At 46.2% G+C, this 22517-nt stretch overlaps 1 protein-coding gene across 18 annotated transcripts in view; it reads left to right on the top strand.

Moving 5' to 3' along the window:
• The window catches only part of RAB3IL1 (RAB3A interacting protein like 1), a 74137-nt gene that overhangs the window by 12317 nt on the left and 39303 nt on the right, over positions 1-22517 (top strand). For 2 of the 18 annotated variants that reach the window (XM_074884369.1, XM_074884366.1), the window contains exons 6-19: positions 2823-2951; positions 3065-3177; positions 4080-4103; positions 5759-5858; positions 6864-6930; positions 7333-9622; positions 10424-10640; positions 10951-11128; positions 12716-12966; positions 13046-13095; positions 13956-13979; positions 17201-17648; positions 18113-18280; positions 20857-21075. In XM_074884369.1, the coding sequence (XP_074740470.1) occupies positions 2823-2951; positions 3065-3177; positions 4080-4103; positions 5759-5858; positions 6864-6930; positions 7333-7415 (516 nt within the window). In that variant the 3' untranslated portion in view covers positions 7416-9622; positions 10424-10640; positions 10951-11128; ... (4 more) ...; positions 18113-18280; positions 20857-21075. Of the gene's footprint in view, positions 1-2822; positions 2952-3064; positions 3178-4079; positions 4104-5758; positions 5859-6863; positions 6931-7332; positions 9991-10393; positions 10641-10950; positions 11129-11817; positions 12967-13045; positions 13096-13955; positions 13980-17200; positions 17649-18112; positions 18281-20856; positions 21076-22517 lie in introns of those variants that run through there. The other 16 variants (XM_074884374.1, XM_074884373.1, XM_074884372.1 and 13 more) reach the window with 14 other exon arrangements.

Below are 22517 nucleotides of genomic sequence, written 5' to 3'. Positions count from 1 at the left end.
CAGCTGTCCTGGGGAGCAGAAAGGAGGCAGCTTATGGCACTTGGTCAGGAAGAATGAAAATGAGTGAGAATATGGTGGGGGAATATGTCTCCCTAGTGATTTTTTTTGGGAGCTTTGGCCTCAGTCGTGAAGAATTGTTGAGGGAGGACTGAGGCACCTGGTCACTTGGCTTGTGTGAGAACATACGTAGAAGGACGGCTTGTGAAATTAATACTCTCACCAAGCAGGACTGTGCTGGCAGCACTGGTAATGTCCGCTTTTGGCAGCGGATTCAATGAATGTGCCTTGTCAGCTTCTGTACGGTGCTCTTGTTGCTAGAGGTTTGGGTGAAATGCTTCAGGCAACATTGGCTATAGCCATTGTCCCGAGACAGCAATAGCAACAAGAGATGAAGATCTTTAACTCAGTTCACAGGCAGAGGGAAACAAAGGCTATGACAAAGAAAGCCAGGGGAAAAAATCAGTTTAGTAGGTGAAGGCCTCATGCACTGGTTTCTCTTGGTCAAGCAGGGAACAGTCCAGATATGCTGGAAGCTGGAGTCAAATGCAGCCAGCTAGAAGCTACTTTGAGGGCCAGGAAGGTTTTAAGAGAGAAGGTTTTAATCTTTCTAAGGTCCTGTGACCTCTCCCAAGGCTAACCATTCCTCCAGTCAGAACAGAGGAGCTCCAAACTGAGAGCCCAGTTTGGTGAACCACTGACTTACCTTCTTACAGTAAGCAGAGATAAATTTTGCCTACTGGGTAGTTCATCAATCTCAGTGAATCTCGTTTTGACAATCTTTAGAGAAATGCTAGCTCTTGTGACTTGCTTGTTAAAGATCGGGACCTGTCATTTCTTTGTGTAGGTAACTTCCACATGGTGCAAATATCCTGGGGCTTAAAATCCCAGGGCTGCAGCTTCCTAGGTTGGCTTAATAATTTTATATATCGAGGGTGGGGTGGTTTTTTGTTAACTTGTTCATTTCTGTCTCTCAAATTCCTTAGTGGCCTATGTGAGAGGTGATAAAAAGGAACCTGGCGTTCAGAGAGATGGTGCTTGGTGCTCTGTGGAAAAAATGTGCCCCATCTTAAACTGAGCCTAAAAATGACAGAATTCCTGTTCCCTTTTTGCACTTCAAGCTGAAGTCAAAAAGTGTGGCTTGTGGCCCTGTGATGTCTTGAGCAGCATGCTTAGTTCCCTGGAGGGGAGGACTTGAGCCTTTCTTTGGATCTTCTGTTTTGTCTCATGTGTTTTTACCTCCGTTTCTTGCTTGTCTCTCTAAACCTTTTCCTTCATTGTCTGTCTCTTCCTCTGCCCTCAAAGTCTGGGTTACCCGCTCTCCTCTCCCTGCTCCTTTGTCTCATCCCCGGGAAGGCTATCCACATCACCTATGAACCAGGCTGGCAGGCCTTGGGGGCAGATGCTTCCTCATCCCCGCGGCAGGTAACCTTTCTGGACAGTGTTGGGGAGGGGTGGGACCCATCTGCCTCTCACACTTTAGCCTTTCAGTTCTAGCTTCCTTTTATGCTAACCTCCTTTTTTTTGTTTTGTTTTTGTGTTTTTCTCAATTTGTTTTTCCATCTTGTGGCTCTGAAGCTGTCTCCTGGTACCAGGTGAGCAGTCTCCGTAGCGTAGAGCGAGTGTGCTAGAACCCACGCCTTTTTCAGCTTTGTTCACCTGTGTTCTTTGTGTTGCTCAGCAGGGTTTCTTTAGTTTTGTTTTTCCTTTTGGCAGCTTTAACGGGATTTGCTGACCTTTTCAGGAGATGTCCTGTCAGTCAGGTTGGTGGTTCCACTAGTGATCCATCTGGGTTTTAAATGTCAGGTCGCAGCGAGTCTTCAGGACTGAAGTATTTTCAGCCAAACAGGGATGGAGGGAGCAACCTTCCTGCTGGCTCAGGGGGTGGGAGCAAGCTCCATCCTGGGTCCCTTCCTGCTGAGCAGTGACAATGCTTGTGGGCCCACCTGTAAAAGACAATGAGCAGACATTAAAATGGAGAAGGCTCTTCCGACTCTTTGAGGGACCTCCTTTCCTACGCTCAGCTTGCCTCTGCAAGCCTGTGTGGCTGCCCAGTGTTCCCATTGCTGCTGCGACTCCCCAAACACCAGAGTTCTGGGCTTGGAGTGGTTTTTAAAGGGTGGCATACCCTGTGAGCTCATACTACTCTCTGAATGTAGTCCTGCTGATGGCTGTTTATTAATCACAGATTATAGAATGGTTTGAGTTGGAAGGGACCTTAAAGATCATTGAGTTCCAACTCCCCAGCCACAGGCAGGGACACCTTCCACTAGCCCAGGTTGCCCAAAGCCCCGTCCAACCTGGCCTTGAATGCTTCCAGGGAGGGGGCAACCACAGCTTCTCTGGGCAGCCTGTGCCAGTGTGACCACTCTTTCCAATTCATCCTTTTTCGTAGCAATCCTTTCCTTACAGAAGGGCTCTGTGTCCTGGGTGCCATTGCCCCTGTGCTTTGCCATTCAGCTGCTCTCGTCATTCCTGCCATGGGCTCTGAGTGGGCACTTGGTCTGTTTGGTGGTTGTATGGTGGTTTTCCTGCAAGCAGAGGTACTGCCCTGGCCTGGAGGAAGGTGGGGTAGAGACGTGCCTGCAGGTTTCTGTCAGAATAAGCCCAGTATGGCTGTGTCACTCTGCTGATGGGTGGGAGATGAAAGATCCTTGGAGCAAGCTGGCTTCTCTCAGACACTTCTGTGATGTCTGAGCCTTTCTAGATGCCAAAGCAGATGTTTTGTAGTCAGGTTACCTGTGTAGTAACAGATATCTTCCGATACCGTATCTCTCTCTCCACCCGCTCTCCCTCTACCTGTTTCTCTTGGACACTTGCTGCAGGTCGACTCCATTTTATTTGCTGAGTTCCAGGCCTGGAAGGAATCTCCAACTTTAGATAAATCCTGCTCCTTCCTGGACAGAATTTATCGAGAAGATGTAGGACCTTGTCTGGACTTCACTAAGCAGGAGGTGAGTGCTGGAAAAGGAGGACAAAAACTCTCCAATCTGGGAGCACCAGAATTGCACCTTTGTGGAGGTGACCTTTGCACATTCAGATCTGTGCTCGTTCCTCTTTGCTGCAGCTGTCGGAGCTGGTGCGAGTGGCTGTGGAGGAGAATACACTCACCATTGAGCCGGTTGCTTCCCAGACACTGCCTGTGGTGAAGGTGTCAGCAGAAGAGTGTGGTGGGCCAAAGTAAGGAGCCATTCTTATCTTCTCCTGTCCTCTCCTTGCTACCGGTCTTCTTGTACCATCTAGTGGAATTTGGCCAGGCCTTGCTCAGTCAGTTGAGTTGAACAGCTCATAGGGCTCAGCTGAGTGTTCTCTGAGCCCATGGCCAGTGGTAGTTCAACTCAACTCTTTACGTGAGAAGAGGAATTAGCTCAGCTCAGCTGATGTACTGTAGTTGACTGTTTTGGGGGATAACCTAGTGATGTGTTAGTGCTCTTGGCTTGGGAGAAGTTTGTGGTTTTTTTTCCTTTAAGGTAGCAACTTGTTTTATGTTCTCTGAAGGTGTGTTTGTGCATAACCTGGGGTGAAAGGATTAAGTCAGAGCTGCATATCTTGTGTTCTTGCATCTTGTGAGGTTTGATTTCGCCTTACCCTCCTGACCTTGCTGGTGCACCACGTGGGTTTGAGCCTAGGTCAGAAGAGATATCCTCTTGCTGCATATCATCTGCCCCACCTGATGCTGTCACCTTGCCAACAGAATTGGGGCTGTGACTGCGCCAGAGCTTGTGTGACTGTATCTGATGTGACAGACAACTGGAGATTGCCTTGAAGAGGAGCACTAGCAGGAGTGACATAAATCCCCTATCTCCGTCTGGAATATTTATTCAGCTGTTGAATTTAAGTTCAGTCAGGGCTCGCTCTCTTTGTTCTTCCCTCTCTTGGCTTCAAGCAGAGCACCTTCTAGCAAAGGTGTTCCTGTAACAGTAAATGCTCATGCAGATTTCCTACCACTCTCTTCTGTGTTTTCTGTCATCTCTAGGCAAATTGTTGCGTGAGTATGTATCAGACCTGTTCCAAGAACAACCCATCCTGTGTTTATCCTTTTCAGTTTCCTTTTGATTTTTTTTTTTTTTGTGTCTTTACAGTGGGTTCCGGTCACAAATTGTAACGTAAGTGAAGTATTTATTGTTTAGTCAGTGATCAAAGATCTCTAATCCATTAACAAGTTACTAACTTAGTGCAATTTAGCAGCTTTGAGGCTAGAGCTGAACTAAGCTAACTTTTTAACCCTGTTCAGTTTCCATACAGACAGGATGGTAAGGGATCTTGCTATTGGCAACAAAGAACCCAAAAGGGGTTTGTTCCCCGGATGCAAAACACTGATTTTTATGGCAACTTTGGACGTGCTGTGGACCAGAAAGAAGAAAACTGGGATCCAAATGCTATGGTTTAGGTTACTTCTAGCTACGGTTGTGATAGCTGAAGTTACACCATGTGGTACCACCCAAAGCAAGAGCGACTAGTAGGATTCTCTATTTTCCAGTACACTGCAATGCTCAAATTTTGGGACCTCTTAAAGATATCTTGTTTACAAAGGTATTGGTCATTCTGAGCCTTCTGAGGATTTAATCTCCTTGAGTTGTGTTAATATTTGGTCAGTGATTACTTCTCATTGTATCTGAACTTACAGCCCATGCTTCCCCTCTTAGCTAATACTTGTCTTGATAGCAGTGGAGAGCAAGCACAGAGACGTGCTCAGAGGCTCTCCGAAACATCTACTCCTGTATGCTGTCATCTTCCACAGCCCACAGAGCAAATTTTGGCAGCTGGGAAATGATGTCCCTTTTCCCACCATGCAGGCACAAAGTCTCTGGGGAATGTGGTGATTCTATGCAGCAGAAAACTCTGCTTTGCTGCTTTAAGTGGTGATGAAGGAAGGGCAACTGGCTGGTCCTGGGAACCATTAGTCTTGCAAATAACAGAAGGAAATGGCAAGAAAATAATAAAGGCATGCTGCACCCTTGCTGATTGTCTTTTGGTAGTCTCCCTGGGAGCTAGGCTGTCTTGAAAAGACTATTTTCTTCACTCGATCTGAAATCTCCTTACAGTTTGAAGCCAAGCTTCTTCCCTGCCTGCCCAAGAAGGGATTGGCTTGTTCTTAGGAACTTCAGGCCTCATCCAAAGCCCCCTGAAGTCAGTACAAAGTCACTGCCTGTGGCTTCAACTAGAGTAGCTTCAAATCAGGCCCAAATTAATTAATAGGAGCTTAGTATAAAGGATGCAGTGTGACTTGTTCTGAGTTCTCAGCATGAGCAAGTTCTGCTCAACTGCTGGATTTACCTGTTTTGAGACCAGGTTTGGTCCCCAGCCAGCATGTATATTTGCATCCCATCAGGAAGGGTGATACACCTGAGCAGAACTCCTTCAGCAAAAGCCTTGCCTGGAACATGGGGGAGATGTCATCTGGTCTCTGCGCATTGGTTATACTCTACTCCAGCCTCACCTCTTTAATATTTTCTGTGGTTTTGTCTTGGGCTGTCTGCCAGGGAAAAGGCTACAGCCTTGGTTTGCTTGGGCGTGGAATAATTCATGGTTCCTGATATTTAGCCTAAGGTCTACTAAACTTGCCATTTATGGAATCTTTCTAGAAGCAAAAGGCTCTTACAGCCATGTTTTTTTTTTTCTTCTTCATGCTGACTGACACAGGTCTGGCTTCTAAACTCCCACTTCCATCTCTTGGGGATAGTCTGAAGGTTGTTGAATTGCTGTGCTCTGCCGAGCCACTAGATTGTTGAAGGCTGAAGTGTTTTTTCTTTGCCTGCAGGAAATGTGCTCTGAGTGGCCTCCCCAGGACCTGCAAGCACCGCATCATGCTGGGGGATTCTGGGAATTACTACTACATTTCACCATCCTGCAGGGCCAGGGTGAGTCATCCACCTTCCCAGGGTGCTGTGACCCTCCAAAATTGTTCCAAGCCCTGAGATGGAGGAGCTCTTGGCTCAGCCCAGTCACAGAGACCTGTGGGGCTTGAGTTTGTTCCTGAAGTCGAGGTGGCTCTTGGTCTTGGCTCTACGGTGCAGGTCTCCAGCCCTGCCTCATACTCTGGTGCTCTGCCTTATGTTCCTTCAGGTAACCTGTCCTCAGTGTGTTTGCTTTCCACGGTTTGATTCAGTACAAGGCTTTGATTGTTTTGCTTTATTATTATTTTTTAATTCTCCTTTGTAAAACACAGTAATTTTCTGCTCTTTAAATGCTGGCTCCTGTTACTGTTCTAGTACAGATCAGTGACTCAAATGGTTGTGAGAACAAGCTGTCCTTTCTTTGGAGGGAAGGGAGAAGGTGAATGATTTGTTAATGTTGCTGTTAGGGCTCCGATTCAATTGTAGAAGTTTATTCTTTCCCGAGTTGCATGTCAGAAGAGCTGATCCTGTAACATGGGACTATTTCTGAGACAAAAAGTTGGTTTTGTGCATGGATTTAAGTTGACTAATTTTTGCCACTTGCACATAATGTGTCATGAACACCCTTACCTCCCTGCACACATGCTTTCTGCACAGACCTTTAACTCCAAAGATTTTCCTTCAGGTGGAGAACAGTGCTCTTTGAAGGAGGGTCATGGACTTTGCTGCCACATTAAGTAGTGTTTACTTATGTCTGAAATCTGCAGTAGTTTGGATTTCTTCCATAGTATGTCTCATGGATCGCATAATATCTTGGGACAGGATTGCAGACACCCAGAATTTTGGTTATTTATTTATTTTTTAAACCAGCTTTCTTCCTATCTCTTGCCATCTGGTAGTGTACGGTACTATTTCTCAGGTGCTGAACACCAAGAGCTCTCCTGCTGGGTGCTGTGCCAACCTCTTGATGTTGTGACAGGCAAAGCAGTTCTGTAGCTGACTTTTTTTTTTTTCTTCTCTCTCCTTCAGATCACAGCGGTGTGCAACTTTTTCACATACATTCGCTATATCCAGCAGGGCTTGGTGAGGCAGGATGGTAAGAGGGGATGGTGGGGATGCCTTCTGGGGGCCACTGGGAGGAATTAAGAGATCCTACTCAGCGTGAGAGTAATGGGGCCAGCTTGGGGGACCCTGAACTCCCTGTGTCTTTGAGAAACTCTTAAATGACAAAAAGGCATGAGCTGGGAGGAATAGATGCACCTATTTGTTGCTCATCACTCGTTGGGAGCTTTGCCCTGGGGTGGAGCTGGTAAGGGATGACCTGATGGGCCTGTCTTGCTGGAGCCTCCAGCATGTTTGCTCCCATCTCTTTGGGGCTGAGCCTGGCTGGGCTGCACTGAGAGCACAGCATAACATGAGGTGGTGTCCAGCTGTGCCTTGCTTACTGATTTTTGGTGTTTTTTTTCCTTCTCTCCCCCACACCCATTTTGCTTTGCAGTGGAGCTGATGTACTGGGAGGTCATGCGGCTCCGGAGGGAGATGTCTCTGGCCAAACTTGGGTTTTATCCCAGTGAGATGTAAGCAGAGGCCTGAGCATGGAAGGAAACTGCTCCTGAATGAACCGCTTGTCAAACGTAGTCTGCCAAACAGATAAAGGCAGTGCCTCTCCTGCAGTGGGCCTTACTCCCTCCCCACCCTCCCTCTGCCTGAAGCTGATCAAGGAGCAAGAAGCACAAGTTCCACCTTCAGCTGTCCTATTTCTCCAACTGTGACTGGAATGCAGCTGCCAAGCTACCCCCCCCAGAGCTGGGCTGGCCCTGGCTGCTTTGGGGTGGCCATCTACAGACTGTCCTCTGCGGAGTCTCCTATATGCAGTGTATATCCATTTTTTGTTTTTTAAACTTTTGTTTTTATATGCAGTCTGCTTTGGCGTAGTCTGAGGCTGGCCCTGTGCAAGGCAGGAGTCCTGGACCTTCTCTCTGTAAGCAAGTCCTTCAGGACAGATGCTGGCTGTCTGTCCATCTGTTCCCCTCATTCTTTGGGGTGGAGGGTGCTGTGCCCAGCTGTACACATAGGTCCTGCTGACCACTTACTCCCCTAACAGCCCTGTAAATGCCAGCAGCACACAAATAATCTTCTGGAGAGCCATGAATAGCCTGTTTCCAAGTACTTCCTTGCTCCTTTTAAAGGAGCCTGCAAGAGAAGCTTTCTGCCAACTTGAGTCACAAAGAGGGATTTGTTTCTGTTTTTAGCTTGCAGTTTGGCACTGGGTAATCCAGGCTGGGGGAACAGCCAGAGCAGAGGCCGGAGCTCTGCACCTGGGGCCTTCAGTAGAAGAAAGCGATCAGGAAAGCTGCGTAACTCACAGCTGGCTACAGCTTGGCTGCTGTCGGTGCAGGATGTTTTCTCCTGGTCTGGAGAATCTGCTGCAGTTGTCACAGGCAGATGCAGACCTTGATGGGTGGTGCCCTGTGACAGTCCTCAGTGCAGAAGCCCCCCATGGTGCTCTTAGATACAAACCTCACCCACAAACATGCCTTTGAGCTGCTCTTGCTCTGAGGGAGCTTTGGGCAGTACTGTTCCCACTCTTTCGATAGAAACCACGGTCCCAGGCTGGGTTCTTTGTCTCCAGAAGGAGCATGCCCAGGCTGGGCAGTGTCTTGAGGCCCCAAGATTTCCTCCACAGTCTTACGTTCGACCTGGAGATGCGCCTCTGCTGGGAAGCCCAGCTTCTTCTGGGCTGCCATCCCCAGTGAGGAAATTTGAGACATGAGAGGGATGTGGCTGAGGTTCCCGTATACCTCAAGATGTGCTGGGAAGGATGTCCCTGAAGCTGTTGGAAAGCAGAGGTCTGCTGTAGCTTGAACTTGGGCCCAGGCTTGTCTGTACAACTGTGTTAAAGCCATGACAGTGTTTTGTAGCCGATTTAGCCTTTTTTTTCAGTGACTGTGGAATGAGCTTGGCTACCACCCGCCCTGGAGGCTTCATCTCATGTGGCATTTCTTCACTCTTGACGTGTGTCTCCCATGATCATAACTCCCATCTTAGCAAGTTGGTGCCCAGAACCAAATCACCATCCTCAGCTCCATTAAGTTTCACCCTCTCCTGGGAGAGGCTACAGTAGCAACTCTCTCTTCAGTGAAGGAAAATTAACTGAGCTGCTGGATTTTTGTCCAGGGGAGGGACGAATAGATGGGGAAGACAGAAGTTTTTGATTTAGAACATAATACAAGGACAGCTTCACAGCAAATCCGAGAACCTTCTGTGGAAGACCCCCATGAGCTTTCCCATCACTGAGCACACTTAGAGTACACTGCTGAGCTGCTCCTCGGGGGACTCCTTTCCTTATAGCTATAGTGGCATATAGTATTGTTTGCTAAGGGTTAGTAGCTATGTGAAGCATGACTTGTCATCCCCAGAGCTGGGAGAACATGTTCCTGACAATACATACCAGCCTTGAATCCACCTCTTTCAGCTCGGAAAGGGCTGACCTGCAAGTCTGAGCTGTTAACACCCCAGTTCTGCTTTTGCTTCCCACAGCTGAGTGCCCCAACTCATGCTGCTCACCCTAGCGAGATGAGTGTGTGCCTCTGCTACTCTGCACCAAAGGAATATGTTTCAAATGTGGAGTAAAAGCCTGGAAAATCTTTGGGTAAGAGTCTGGCTGGGTCTTGAGCTAGTGATCAACCTGCATCTCTTTGGTGTCTGCAGACTTGTGGCAATTTGACATCAACTTTTCCAGAGGAGAAAATAGAAATGTATTTCCCCAGCTGCAGATTTCAGCTCAGGTAAATTCTATCCCTGACAATTTCTCCTTGTATCTGTTCCGCCTGACCTTTTGATCTCTACATGTCATCGTGTGCCATTAGCTGCTACGTTGCACAACAGACGTGGCTGCATCGCAGCACTGGGAATGAGATGATCTCTCTATGTAGGAGATACTTTGGTTTGTGGGATGTTTTTTTTCCCCCAGTGTCACTTTGTAAAGCACTTTGAGATGAATTAGAGAAATGCATTGTATAAGGTTGTCTTACATTTAAAACAAAGCAGAGAGAACAATTTGTAAATGAATATGAAGTCACTCCATTAACAGCGGGATGGTTGCACCCTGCTCTTTAATAAAGGAAAATAAACATTTGCTATTAACCTCTTCAAAGGTCTGATTGCAGTTCTAGGGTTGGGGTGATTGAGGTGTGTGTGCTCAGTAGCCAAGAGAAAAATCAAGTTTGGCTGGCACTGTGCTCTGTGCTTCTCTTACCACTGTGTGCCCTGAGGAACTGGGGTTTTAATTCTTTTTCTTCATCAGCTTGCCCCTCCTGTAGCTGGCTGCTCCCTGACTTCACCAGGGAACTAAGTGACGGTGTTCTGGTAGCAAACAGTTTTATCACAGTTATTTGTTGCGATAAGGCAGGCTTGTGTGGCTCTTGCTGAGGGAGACTGAGGTTTCTCCCTGCTCAGTTGTGGTCTAGTTCAGTTTACTGGTTTGAAGCATTGCATAGGATATGCTGGCAGTCCCAAAGGCTGGTTAATTCAAGGATTATCTTCCTTTTTCCTTGCAGGGCTGAGCAGTCTCTTGCTTTTCCTATCAGCAGGTGGAGACAGAACTATGGTGGGAGCCTTTCAGAAGCTGCCATTACCAGTGAGCCCTTAAGTGGTGTGGAGTGAATGTTTCTCTTCTCTGGAGGCTTTTGGATCTCTGGGGCAGGTCTTGGCTGCACCAGGGCCTGGGGCTTTGGATGCAAAGGCAGGAGCTGGCAAGCATGAGTTGTGGTAGCACTGGGGACTGAACTTGCTGCTGCCGTTCAGGTAATTCCCCCCTGCTTTTAGCTGCGATTTGGTTTGGAAAAGGCTGCCTTTTCTTATCAACAGGTAGATCCAGCTCCTGCAGGCCCTTTTCTTGTCCTTTGTAGAAGGAGAAGGGAGCCTGTGGCTGGGTTCCCTTGGCCCTAGCCCACATGCAGCTCCATGTCACAGCAGAGGCAAACACAAGTGAGAGATACCAGCTAGTTTTGGGCACAGTGTGTGCCTGCCCTTCAGCAGCTCCCAGACTCTTCAGGTTGGGAAGTTGCGTCATTCTGGCTTCACTAAAATAATTTTTCTCTCCTCCTGCTTTTAGCTATGGACATTAACATGGAAGATCTCTTGCCATGATCTCTTGGGGATGGCAGTGGAGGGAAAAAGCAAAACATCAGATGCCTTTGGGAAGTGAAACAGAGGTACAGCCAGAGCAGAACACAGGATTAGACCTCATGGCAATAGTGGTTCTGGGACCTGGGGCGTCTAATTCAGTAAAGGTAAACTTGCATGAGGATGAGTAGTAGAAAGGCTGGGCCCAGGGAACCTTGTGTTCTCTGGGTGAGTGCGCAGTGCTGAAGTTCTCCCCAGCATGGGACAAAGAAACTCTGAACCCTCATGGGCTTCCTCTGGATTCGTGCTTGATGCAAGAGTGGTCAGGCCTTCACTGTTTTTCCTGTTTGTGTGCAATCCTGAGACCCAGGCACTGATGCTTGCTGTGACAGTGTGACAAGCGTCACCATGACCTTCTCCACACTGTGTGTAAAGCCAGGAACTGAGGTCCTGGGTCTTCCCTACTCAGAGTACCCTGAGACACTCTTAGCCAGGCCCCCAGATCCCCTTTTCATCCTTTCCCCTTTCCATTCCTGTGTAAATGTGAGCATTATCACCTTCCTCTGATGGAATGAGTGGCCCCCACTGCTGCTCTCCGATTTCTCTACCCTGTTCAGGTGGGTGAGGGTGCAGAAGATTTTCCCTGTCTGGATTCGCACTCATTGGCATTTGACATCATGGCAGGGAGAGGAGAAGGGTGCTGGAGGCATCTCAGTTTCAACAAGTGCCCAGAGGAAGGAACTGCACCTCTGGGATGTGGAGAACCCCAACAGCTAGCAGCAACGCTTACCGAATGGTCCTGTGCCGCCTTCTGAAATGATGTTACCGTTTTTCAAGTGGTGTTACTATTTTGTAGGACAAGCCATCTGGGCATGGAGAATCACAGAATCATCTGGGTTGGAAAAGCCCTTGAAGATCATCCAGTCCAACCATGAACCTCACCCTGACCGTTCTCAACTCCACCAGATCCCTCAGCGCTGGGTCAACCCCACTCTTCAACCCCTCCAGGGATGGGGACTCCACCCCTGCCCTGGGCAGCCCATTCCAACGCCCAACAACCCCTTCTGCAAAGAAATACTTCCTAAGAGCCAGTCTGACCCTGCCCTGGCGCAGCTTGAGGCCATTCCCTCTTGTCCTGTCGCTTGTTCCTTGGTTCAAGAGACTCATCCCCCCTCTCTGCACCCTCCTTTCAGGGAGTTGTAGAGGGCGATGAGGTCTCCCCTCAGCCTCCTCTTCTCCAGACTAAACCCCCCCAGTTCCCTCAGCTGCTCCCCATAAGACAAGAGAAGGAAACCAACTGGTGATCACAAAGCAGGAACAGAGCTGACAGTGTCTGCCCGTCCTGCTCGTGCCCTCACTGCCAGTGCTGGAGTAAAGCAGCAGGGAGCTGCCAGCAGAGACACAACACATTCTCCTGGATTCATGGGGGCTTCAAGGAAGAGCTGGCAGGCAGCTGCCAGGGCCAACAGCAGAGACGATGGAGTAATTAGAAGGGCTGTCCCCTTCCTGCCAGACTCAAAGCTCTGTCTGCACATCCCTTCCCTGATGGGTCCAGAATGGACTGTTTGTGCTCAGATGACTGTAAAGTTGCTCTGTGCTTTTTGGCTCCTGAGCTGTCCTGTGTTAAGCAGCTACGTTTTGAATTGAGACCTGTCTCCAGAAAGGGATATCAATTTCCTTTATTTATTTATTTATTTTAGGATCCTCTAGAGTCCGTATTAAAAAGTAATACAAGAATCTTTGTTCTTTGCAAGGGAGAGTAACTTCTTCTCCGGAGGTTTGGTCCCACCCTGTGCAGCATGGTCAGGCAGCCACAAGAGGGCACAGGCAGACCAGGCAGGGACTGTCCTCCCTCCCTGCGAGAATGGAGCATCTCCAGGGTCCTACCTCTTTCTGCTCCTGCTTCTGTGAAGGCACCACACCTGCTGACCTGTCTTCTGCAGCCTCTTGGGCAGGTGTATCTCTGCAGCCTTCCTTCACTGCTGGCAGTGAGGATTGGTGTTAGGTGGGTGCTGTTCTCCTTTGGTAACTGGAGAGTAAGTCTGTGATGTGGAAACGAAATGAAGCATTTGGATTTCTTTCAGGGATCTTTGGTTAAGCCTGAGGAACATTGCAAAGCAATGAGCATGGCCAGGTGAGACACGGAATGTTTTGCTATGTCTGTTGTGCCACCAGCATCTTCAGCAGCAGCCTCTGATGTTTGTTAGTATGGTCAATAAGCAAACTTGCAGGATGTGAGGCATTTTGGTGTGGTACTAAAACACAGACAGTCTGGCAGTTATAGCAAAAAGGACCAGAGATCTTCCTGTGTGTGTGTTTTTTTTTTTTTTTTTCCTGCACCAGTTCCAGTGTAGATTATTCTGGGTGGTGTCAGTTCAGCCACCTGTGTTGGAGCTCCACTTTCCCCATCTACCAAACTGGGAGATGATTAGTTTCTGCCATGAGGCGGATATTTGGGCCCCACCATTTAGTACCGCTTCTATCTATAGCTCTAGTAGGAGCGATAAGGTGTGTGCATATGCCCGATACATTTGTTGTACCTGTATGTGGGGCTCTGATCATTTGTGCATGTGTTCATGGCTGGGAGGGATAAGGGTCTGCAGGTCCAGAATGAGGTATTCAACCTGGACTGCACAGGTGCTTGGGTTTGGAAGGGAAAAGGGATTTTCTCTCTCTGGTGGAGGTTAGTATTGTGCACAGTGAGGTGCTTTTAGGTACTTAGATGTTAATACATGTTTAAGTGCAGAATCTAGGAGACTTGGAATGGTAAGAGGAGAGAAACCAGGATAAGGTTTGAGATTTGATTGCTCATGGCAATTCCCTGGGTCTGCTGGTCCTGTCCTTTACTCTGCCTTCAAGGTTACTCAGGGTTTGCACGGGGCTGTAAATCAGGCTGTCTTTGCACAGTCGGTCAGGCTGACTCCACATGTCCAGACAGATGTATGTTTCCAGGAACCAGCAAATCAAAGAGTTGGGTTTTTTTGTTTGTTTCAGGTGCAGACAAGAAGAAGGGAGAAGGTAAGCAGATGGCCTCAAAAAAGCTATTTCAAAGCTTTCGTGATGACTAGTAACCTTCCTTTTTTGATAAATGTACCAAACCAGTGAGGATTACCGTGGAATAGGCAGCACTGTGTCAGCCGTGGGGATATTCCAGTCATTTCAGAAATTTGGGGAGCATGGCCCTGCCAGGAAGAAGTCGGTGTCCTGGCACAACTCTAAATGTGCACGTGGCACTGAGGGCTGGGGCTGGTCAGCTCTGCCAAGGCAACACGTTCCTTATAGGAGCAGTCCCTGTGGTGCCACTGGTGCTGGAAGCCAAGAGGTCAGTTTTGCTATTTATCATGTCAATATTTCCATGTTTGTGCAAGGATTATTGGGCTGAGCTGAAAGCAGCTGAAAGGTTGGCTTCAGCCAGCCTGTTAAGGCGGATGGACTTTGTGCAGCTTTACATAACATTCGCAGGATTGTCAGAAGCCAGAACAAGCCCCCAGTGGGGTAATTCCCATTCACAAGAGCTGAGTTGGATAGATAGCAAGATGCCTTCTAACCCTGCTTATTCTGTGGCTGTAATGATAACTGTAAAAATTTTGGTGGCCACTGAAATGCTATAGTTATGTGCCTGTTGCTGGGGGCCAGATCAAGCAGAAGGCTAAAGTGTGCATTATCTCCTTGTTGTTGAGGTCAAGAGGACAGGGCTCAGTGGGCAGTGAGGTCCCTTCTAGAAGGGCTGGTGTGTGGAAAGCATCTTCAGCATCCTCTTGACAGCAGGTGTCCAAAGAGACCAACCCTTCCCTGCTTATCAAGTAATAGTGTATTCTGTGGGTCCTTCTGTCGGCTGGGATCTGGGCACATGGTGTGGCAGAAGGCGCTGAGGTGAAGAACAGGGAAAGCTTTGAGTAGGGTGTTCAGTGGGCAGTGTCAGGAGGCAAGAGGGGGAACGTGAAAGGAGATGAAATGGGAGCAATGAAGCAAGACTGAGTGGTGTATGCCCTGGATCTCTGGTGTGATGGGAGGTGGTGGGAGAATTCATAACTTGATAGGATCTCACTGGTGAGGTGGCAGGGATGCAGTGCACAGCCTGAAGGAAGAGGTAAGCGAAAGAGCTTGTTTGGTGGTGGATTAGAAGGGAAAGAGAATGACGTGAAAACGAGACTAGGTTAAGTTGTGGGCTGGATGTGAGGGGTGAGGGCAAATCTGAGCGGACAGTGATGCCTTGACTCAGGAGATGTGATAGCACTAGCTGCTATGATGGAACAGAGAGCAGGGAAAGTTTGGGAAGGAAAAGGTAATTTTTAGCTTTCTTTTGGCCAGGTTGAACTTGAAATGGTTGCTCTTGTAGGAGAAGATCTCAGACTGGGTTAGCTGAACAGGAAAAGTTGGGTCATTGGTACATGTCTGGTTACTTGCAAGTAACTGCAGTGGTGGAAAAGTGGTTCACAGCATTTTGTGCAGGAGGAGTAGTAAGCCCCAAAACAGCTCGCCATGGGACGGTCTCAGAGAGGGCAGCTGTGAAAAGGAAGCTGAAAGGATTTGGAGGTGGTCCCTGGAAAGCTTTGCAGTGAAAACTCTTAACAGTTGTTCATGTGCTACTTAGAGAGCTTTCAGTGATACTCGTGTAAGCACACAGAACCTTGTGAGCTTTTTAATTCAATGTATGATACCAGAGACTTCGTTAATGTTTCCTATTTATGCCTCCACTTGAGTTCTGGACTGCAGGTTTTCCTCTGGCAGACGTAGACATGGTATTGGCTCAAGTACAGCTCTTTGCCCTTAATTCCCCTGGTTCATTGTGCTAATTCTGCTCTTTTAATCACCTTAGAGCCAATTTAAGATGCCTCATGCCAATGGACACATATGTCAGTCACAACTGAAAGACACCTTTGCTCTTTCTGCATCAGAATTGCAGCTGGGATTGGAAGAGGTGACTTGTCCATTGCCTTTGATGTCCTTCCCCTTTGTCAGGCCACCTGCTGAATGCCAGCTGGCAAAAACTTGAAGGAATGAAGCAAGTGGGCTTGACAAATAATGTTCCAGTGGGAATTGCAGCAGTGTCTAATGTTGCGTGAGCGGATGACGAGTCCTTTTGGACAGGTGACGTGTTGGGACCCCCAAAAAAAGCCTGACAGCTCTGACTTGCATGAAGCCTAAAGACTCTTGTTCTATGCTAGGAACACTAGCAGAGGGGACATGAGGACCAAATCTTGTTCATCTAGCACTGAAATAATATGTATGTGTCGGGAAAAAGACCTCATGTTTAACCCCCTGTTTAGGTTGTCTTTCCAGCCCCCAATTCTTCTGACCAGACCACTGCATGGCCATGGGTTTAGTGAAAATTCACTCCTGGTTTGCAAAGGGACTGCTGGTGTCCTAAATTAATTTAGACACATCAGACACTACCACAAGCTCTTTAAAATCCTCAGTGACTCTCTGAAGACTTGGGTGTTTCCCTGTGGCTCACAGCCCTCCAAATGTTTTGGCTTGGGCTGGGGTTACTGGGTCTGTGACTGAGTGATGGGATAAAATTTACCTCCTTTGCAGCGGATGGTTCTTTCATTTCACATGCAATGCAAATATCACAGGATATTTGCACAGAGGGAAGAAAACTCGAGGTAATTTAGTCCTTCCTCCTTGTAGCTGGGTTACATTTGAGTTAGATCAGGCCAGTCAATGCCGTATCTGACTCAGTTTGGAAAACCCAGAAGTAATTTTGCTGTTGACAGCAGTAGTGTCCCTAGCCTCTCTTCATTGTGCTGATTTTAAAAGCCTGTCTTTCCACATTCAAAATGCATAAATATCGTAAACCCTCCTACTGCAGCATGTGTGCTCCCACACTGCGTCTTGTCACTGTCTTACAACAACACATCTGCGAGAGCCTTTCTGAAATTTAGGTACATTGACAACATATTTCAATAGAGACCTTGAAAATTGTCCCTTTCTGTTTAGAGGTGGTTACAGAGACATTGCGGAAAGGAAATTGCTGCTTAATCTCTATCCCCTGTTTTGTATGTGATTCATTTGCACATCACCGAGCAGACTGATGCAACATCTCTTTGCTTTTTATTTATGGATTTTCAGTTATGCAGGCAGAAATGGTCATACAATTATAGAATGGTTTGGGTTGGAAGGGACCTTTAGAGATCATCTAGTTCCTGATTTGCCCAAGGTGAGAGACAGAGTCTTGTGTGGCAACGTTCAAGCCCAGGCATTCTGTTACCAGGCAAATTGTTGATTTTTTGCAGGGATGTGAAAGGAGTCATGATGCTGGAATGCTGCGACGAACACGGCAGTTTTAAAGTCATCCTGATGATGCCTTGCCCTCTAGTGATGTTGGATTGCATTTCAGTTACATACCTTTATCAAATCGGATGTTTAGCATTTTGTGAGCTTCAGCATGATCAGGAGACAAGAATGAGCAAGGGATTGGAATTGGTATTGGCAGCAGCACTTTCATTTATGTTCACACTTTATTTCCACCCCCGCCGGGTGATGGTGAAGAACAGGCTTCGCTGCTTAAGTCCATTTGGGGTCATGAGCCTGGCCTAAAGGTGTGTTGACTTGCAGACGGTGATAATTTCAACTCAGAGTGATTTTTAGGACCAGGCAGAAGGAGGAACTGGCTCCAGCTGAGAAACCAACACCCTCTTCTGGAGATTCAGAAACCAACTTTTCGGGTTTTATCAGACATCTGTAAGCAAAGTTTGTTTTGGTTTTATTTTTTAAATATAGTTTCTCTGGACTAATTCTAATGGTAATATTAGTTTAATTGCTCCGCTAAGCATGTTCTTCTGGTCTCAGCAGACACTTTTACATCTCCATAAGCAGTGACTCCCCAAATCACTCGCAGATCTCTTCACAGGTGCTTTCCTGGTCCAGGATGTTGGTTGGCACAGAAGGAACCTGAAACAATTTCAGAAGCTGCTATATAGAGTTCTGGTAGAAGGGCAGTGAAATGGCACAGGAAAGGCTGACGTGAAACCAATGAGGACTCCCAGTGAAGTGGGTTGATTTGGGCTGGACCCAAAGACTGTCAGGCCTTCTGTGTAATTAGACCCATGCACACGGGCTCTGGCTTTGTGCCGGTCATTATGAAAATAAGAGAAAAATCACAGAAGAGAAAGTGCAGTAGAGTTCCTATGTTTTATATCAAACAGGTCACTGCTTAATGCAACAGAGGAGTGTGGATCTGAGCGCAAGATAACTGAATTAAATGAATCAGACAAGTAGACCAGCCACACCCATTTCAACTAGGATGTGTGCAATCACAAGCAATTACTGTGATTAATCTTCTCATTGTCATATACAAATTCAGCACCTGGCCGGTAAGTTGCATAGTTATCTAATTTGCTAAGAATGATGCTTCAGGCAAGGGTGGTCCTTCTACATGAGGATCCTTCTTATTGACCTCTTTCTCCACTCCTTTCCTGAGAGTTTTGAATTTCTGCTGAGCCTCCCTTGGCTTCTTTGGCTTGACCCTTGACATTCAAGCATCAGTTGTTAGCAGTGGTTGGAAGAGCTCTGTTACAAAAACCTGGTGTATTTAAGAAAACAGTCATCATTTGCACCGTTGGAGCTCATATTTGCAACCAAGCAACCTCCCCTAACAAAGGGAGTTAGATAACACCTTTATTTATCACGGGGCTTGCCGACTTGGGTGGAGTCCCCAATATAGGTACAGCCTAAGAATAAAGTCTGTCTCGATCAGCACTATGTGTAGTTATAGCAGGGTATTGTCATTCGTGTTAGCATCTTGAGTACTGGATACCCTTACTTTTTGGTTGATCACAATTAAGTGCAGGCAAAAAAAAAAAAAACCCCAACACTTTCCTCGAAGCTGACTGGCTAATTATGATCAAGAAATGTAACAGAAATTAATTCGGGCTCTGTTGTGTTGTGTTTTTTTTTTTTTTTCTCTTGGGATTTCTGCTTCTCCCCTGGATACATATGCTATCTAATTCTGCAGCAGACTGATGGACAGTTTGTCTCCCTGGGGTGCTAGGAAAGGCATCTTGATTTAGAGCAAAGCTGTAATCCAGGACTTGGTTCAGTGACTAGAGGAGGCTTTGAATCTAATGCTTGATTGACAGGGAGTCCATTCTTTCACTGAGTCTGGAAAAGACATTGACTGGAGGTAAAAAGTTGGAACATAATAGTTTTATGGTTCAATTTTATGTAGCTGTCTGCACACAGCACTTGTTACCATGAAAGTCAATTTATCAGATCCATAATCATCAAACTTGCACCATATTTCAGGAGACAACCTTAACTTTCCATATACATGATGAGTTGGGTGTTTATGGTTGGTTTTTGCTGGAATGCGTTTTAGTAGTTGTTTCCTTTGAGTTATGCTTGCCAACAGGATTTCCGTCTCTCTTCCCATTTCCAGTAGTTAATTTTACTGATATTTCTAACATTGGTTCTTAGCACAGGGCTGAATGTTTTTTAAGGAGGTGGAGTGACTTTATGAAAAAACTTAATTTCAAAAAAATTGATAATGCACTGCTCATAAACCTATTTATGTGTTTGTTAACATAACTGATATGCTATAGTAATAATTGGACTGAAACTTTGGTCCTTTTACATTTTATAGGAGAAAGTGAAGTATATGGTAAATATATTGAAGCTGTTCTGGATCTGTGAACTTTTGGGCTACTATCACTGTATTTTCCTATAAACCCACATAGAAGTGGATGTCTGCTACATATCTTTATTCAGGATTACAGAAGACTGTTTTTAAGTTAAACCTTTTATATGACTCAGGTTCTCAGCTTGAGTACACTGCTGTTGCTCAGAGCAATAAGGTGAATTTAGACAATTCATGGACCAGTCCATAGTCCATGTAGAAAAGATTCCTTTGTAGAAAAGATAAATCACCTACACCACAACCTCAGTCACGTATTTATGTTCAGACTCAGCAGATTTCTCACTCTGAATTGTATCCCGTAGCTCTTATTGGAATAACTGGTTTCCTGTTGTTTCTGGTCAGTGTTTAGGAAACAAAGTCCAGACCTATTCTGTCAGCGAGCGAAATGTGATAATAATAACTTCTGTATACAAATGAGACCTTTTCATAATTATTTCCTCCTTCCTGTCTCATTCATCAGCAAAAGGCTGAGCCATGTCATAAATTTCATGCTCTTTGAAAGGCTTCTTACCACCTTTCTGAAAGGACTCTGTAATGTCTTGCCTGCTCCTTGCCTTCTGCTTGCCTGTTAAGTCAGAATTCTGCAAAACGTTCTTGTGTGTCTTGCCCTTCCTGGTTAAGCTCCTGGCTTGATTGTGACTCCCTCCAGCTGAATCACTGGATTCCTGTGGTGGCTGGGGATTGTGGTGCTTCTAAAAAAACCACTCAGTAGAAAGTGATTTCAGATTGTTAAACAACTGATGTGTCTGGGGGTCATGGAGGGTCTTAACGTCTTCCTGAAGAAGAGGAATGACGTCTTGATTCAGACTGTGGTGTGCTTGAATGGTGAAATTTCTGGGATGCTGGAAGTGGTGTGCACCATGCTATGCAAAGGAAAATCATGCTGTGTTAAATAGATCTGTCCCAGGGCAGTGCTAGGGTTGCCAAGGGGGAATGATTCACCTCCCAGCTTGCTTTTGAATTCTGGAATTTTGTATTATTCCCTTAATACCATTTATAACATGGTTTTCAAACAAATGATGATTCTCTGTCTGGAAATGTGAATGAAATACTTGCCTTACAAGAGGCTGGCAACTTCACCTCAATCCTATTCTGTAGAAACTGCAAAGCAGTTAGAGAGGGACAGTACAAGTAGGATACAGTATGGAAATGTTTCTATATTATATTTCAGGAATTCAGATTTTTCAAGCTACCAATATGATAACATGATATAACCCCAACACAAATGCTGAACTGAAAATTTCACTTTTTCAGAGTCTGAACTTGTCATTGACTTTCCTGAAGAGGATTTATAAAACCTGTTGCAAGGAGGGAGCTATGTGACAATGGACCTTCTTGCACTACCTGGGTAAAAACTGTACGTGTGAGCACCACAGACGCATTTCTTATCATGCTGATGCTGCCTACTAGGTATGTTGTGAAACATACAGTTTCCTGAGACATCTGGAATTGGCCCATTGCAGAGTAAAACAGGTATTTTTTTTTTTTTTAAGCAATATTGCTCATGGATGAAGGCTTCTTTATAGACCTTGCCAACCATAAATATCTCTATTTTTTTGGGCTCTTATGTAGCTTAAAATAGAGTTGGAACCAATGGTCTCAATGCCTGGCATATGAGTATTTAACAAAAGAGTATGAGGTGCATTTTATGTTGATTTCATGCCTTATGCTAATTTCAAGGGAGTGAGGGAATTGAAATTCAGGCTTAATTTCAGCTACCCCCTGGAAAGTTTAGTTACAACTTACTGACACTTAAAGTCAGATAAAATAAAAAAAAAAGACACCCCAACCACTTGTGCTACTGGGTTCACAGCAGCAGTATGTTTCCCAAGTTCCCAGCTGAGGAATGAGCTGAACTTTGGATAAGCAGAGCCTAAGCTCATGGAACAAAAACTTGGAAAACTGTCCACCTTGATGCATTTCAAGTAATGCCCATGGGTTCCCAGCAGAGGTCCAAGCCCTGTGTAAAAGCAGAGAGGGTTTTAGCATGGCTGTGAGATGTGGCTGGAGTGTTGGCATCTTAAGCCAGAATGTGAACTCAGAACTATCGGGTCCTTAGTCCCCTTCAGGCCACGTTGCGTTGGGATGCTCAGACGTTCAAGCTATGTTGCGTTTGGATGCTCAGAGGTTCTGGGAAGAGATTGTACTCCCAGGGAAGAAAGCCAGTTGATATATCAGCTTGTAACAGTTTATTTTTGTGTAAGAGCTCTCTGTGTTTGTATTAGGGGAATGTGTTTATTCTAGGATCAAATAAAAGTCCTAATAGTGGGGCAAGGTAGCGTCATTTTCTGTTTTGAGTTCTATGACTTCTCATAGAGTGCTTTCTGTGCAGAATGAGTTTACCTATGAGGCAATTGATGTGTACTCTGGAAAACTGTAGTATTGATTTAAGGTAACAGATAACCATAGACTGGCCTTCCCCAACTATCGTTTTGTCGCCTGACCTAGGACAGCCTATGCGCTTCCTACTCGCAGCCTCTCTCCGTTGTTGTGTGCTTCTCTATCTGCTGATATGGTTCAAATGGGTTTATTTTCAATAACTAACAGTTTCACAGTTCTGTTAAAGCCTCTGGCCTAACTTAAAGCTCGTTGATGGTGCTGACTTAAAAGCCCACTGAAGCGTTGGTCAAGTTGTTGGTTAGAAGAGCTGCTGCAAGCTGCTTACCATACCTCTGGATGAACCACGAATGGGCAGAAAATTGAGTTTTAGACAAATTAGAAGAAGCTTCTATGAAAGTTTTCACATCAGTTTGGCTCTCAGCTGCCTCCCCGAATGGCCTGGAGACTGAATTTAAATGGCCGAGCAGATCTTTTTACAGGAAGATTTTCTTTTCTTTGGTGCTTGTTCCCAAGATGAGGGTAAGCAGCGCCATTGTTCCTGGGCTGTGTGAAGGCTGACAAAGAAATCTATCTAT

This window comes from Strix uralensis, chromosome 15 (assembly GCF_047716275.1).
Source record: "Strix uralensis isolate ZFMK-TIS-50842 chromosome 15, bStrUra1, whole genome shotgun sequence".
NCBI lineage: Eukaryota > Metazoa > Chordata > Aves > Strigiformes > Strigidae > Strix > Strix uralensis.
This window is presented reverse-complemented; position numbering and strand designations above follow the sequence as displayed.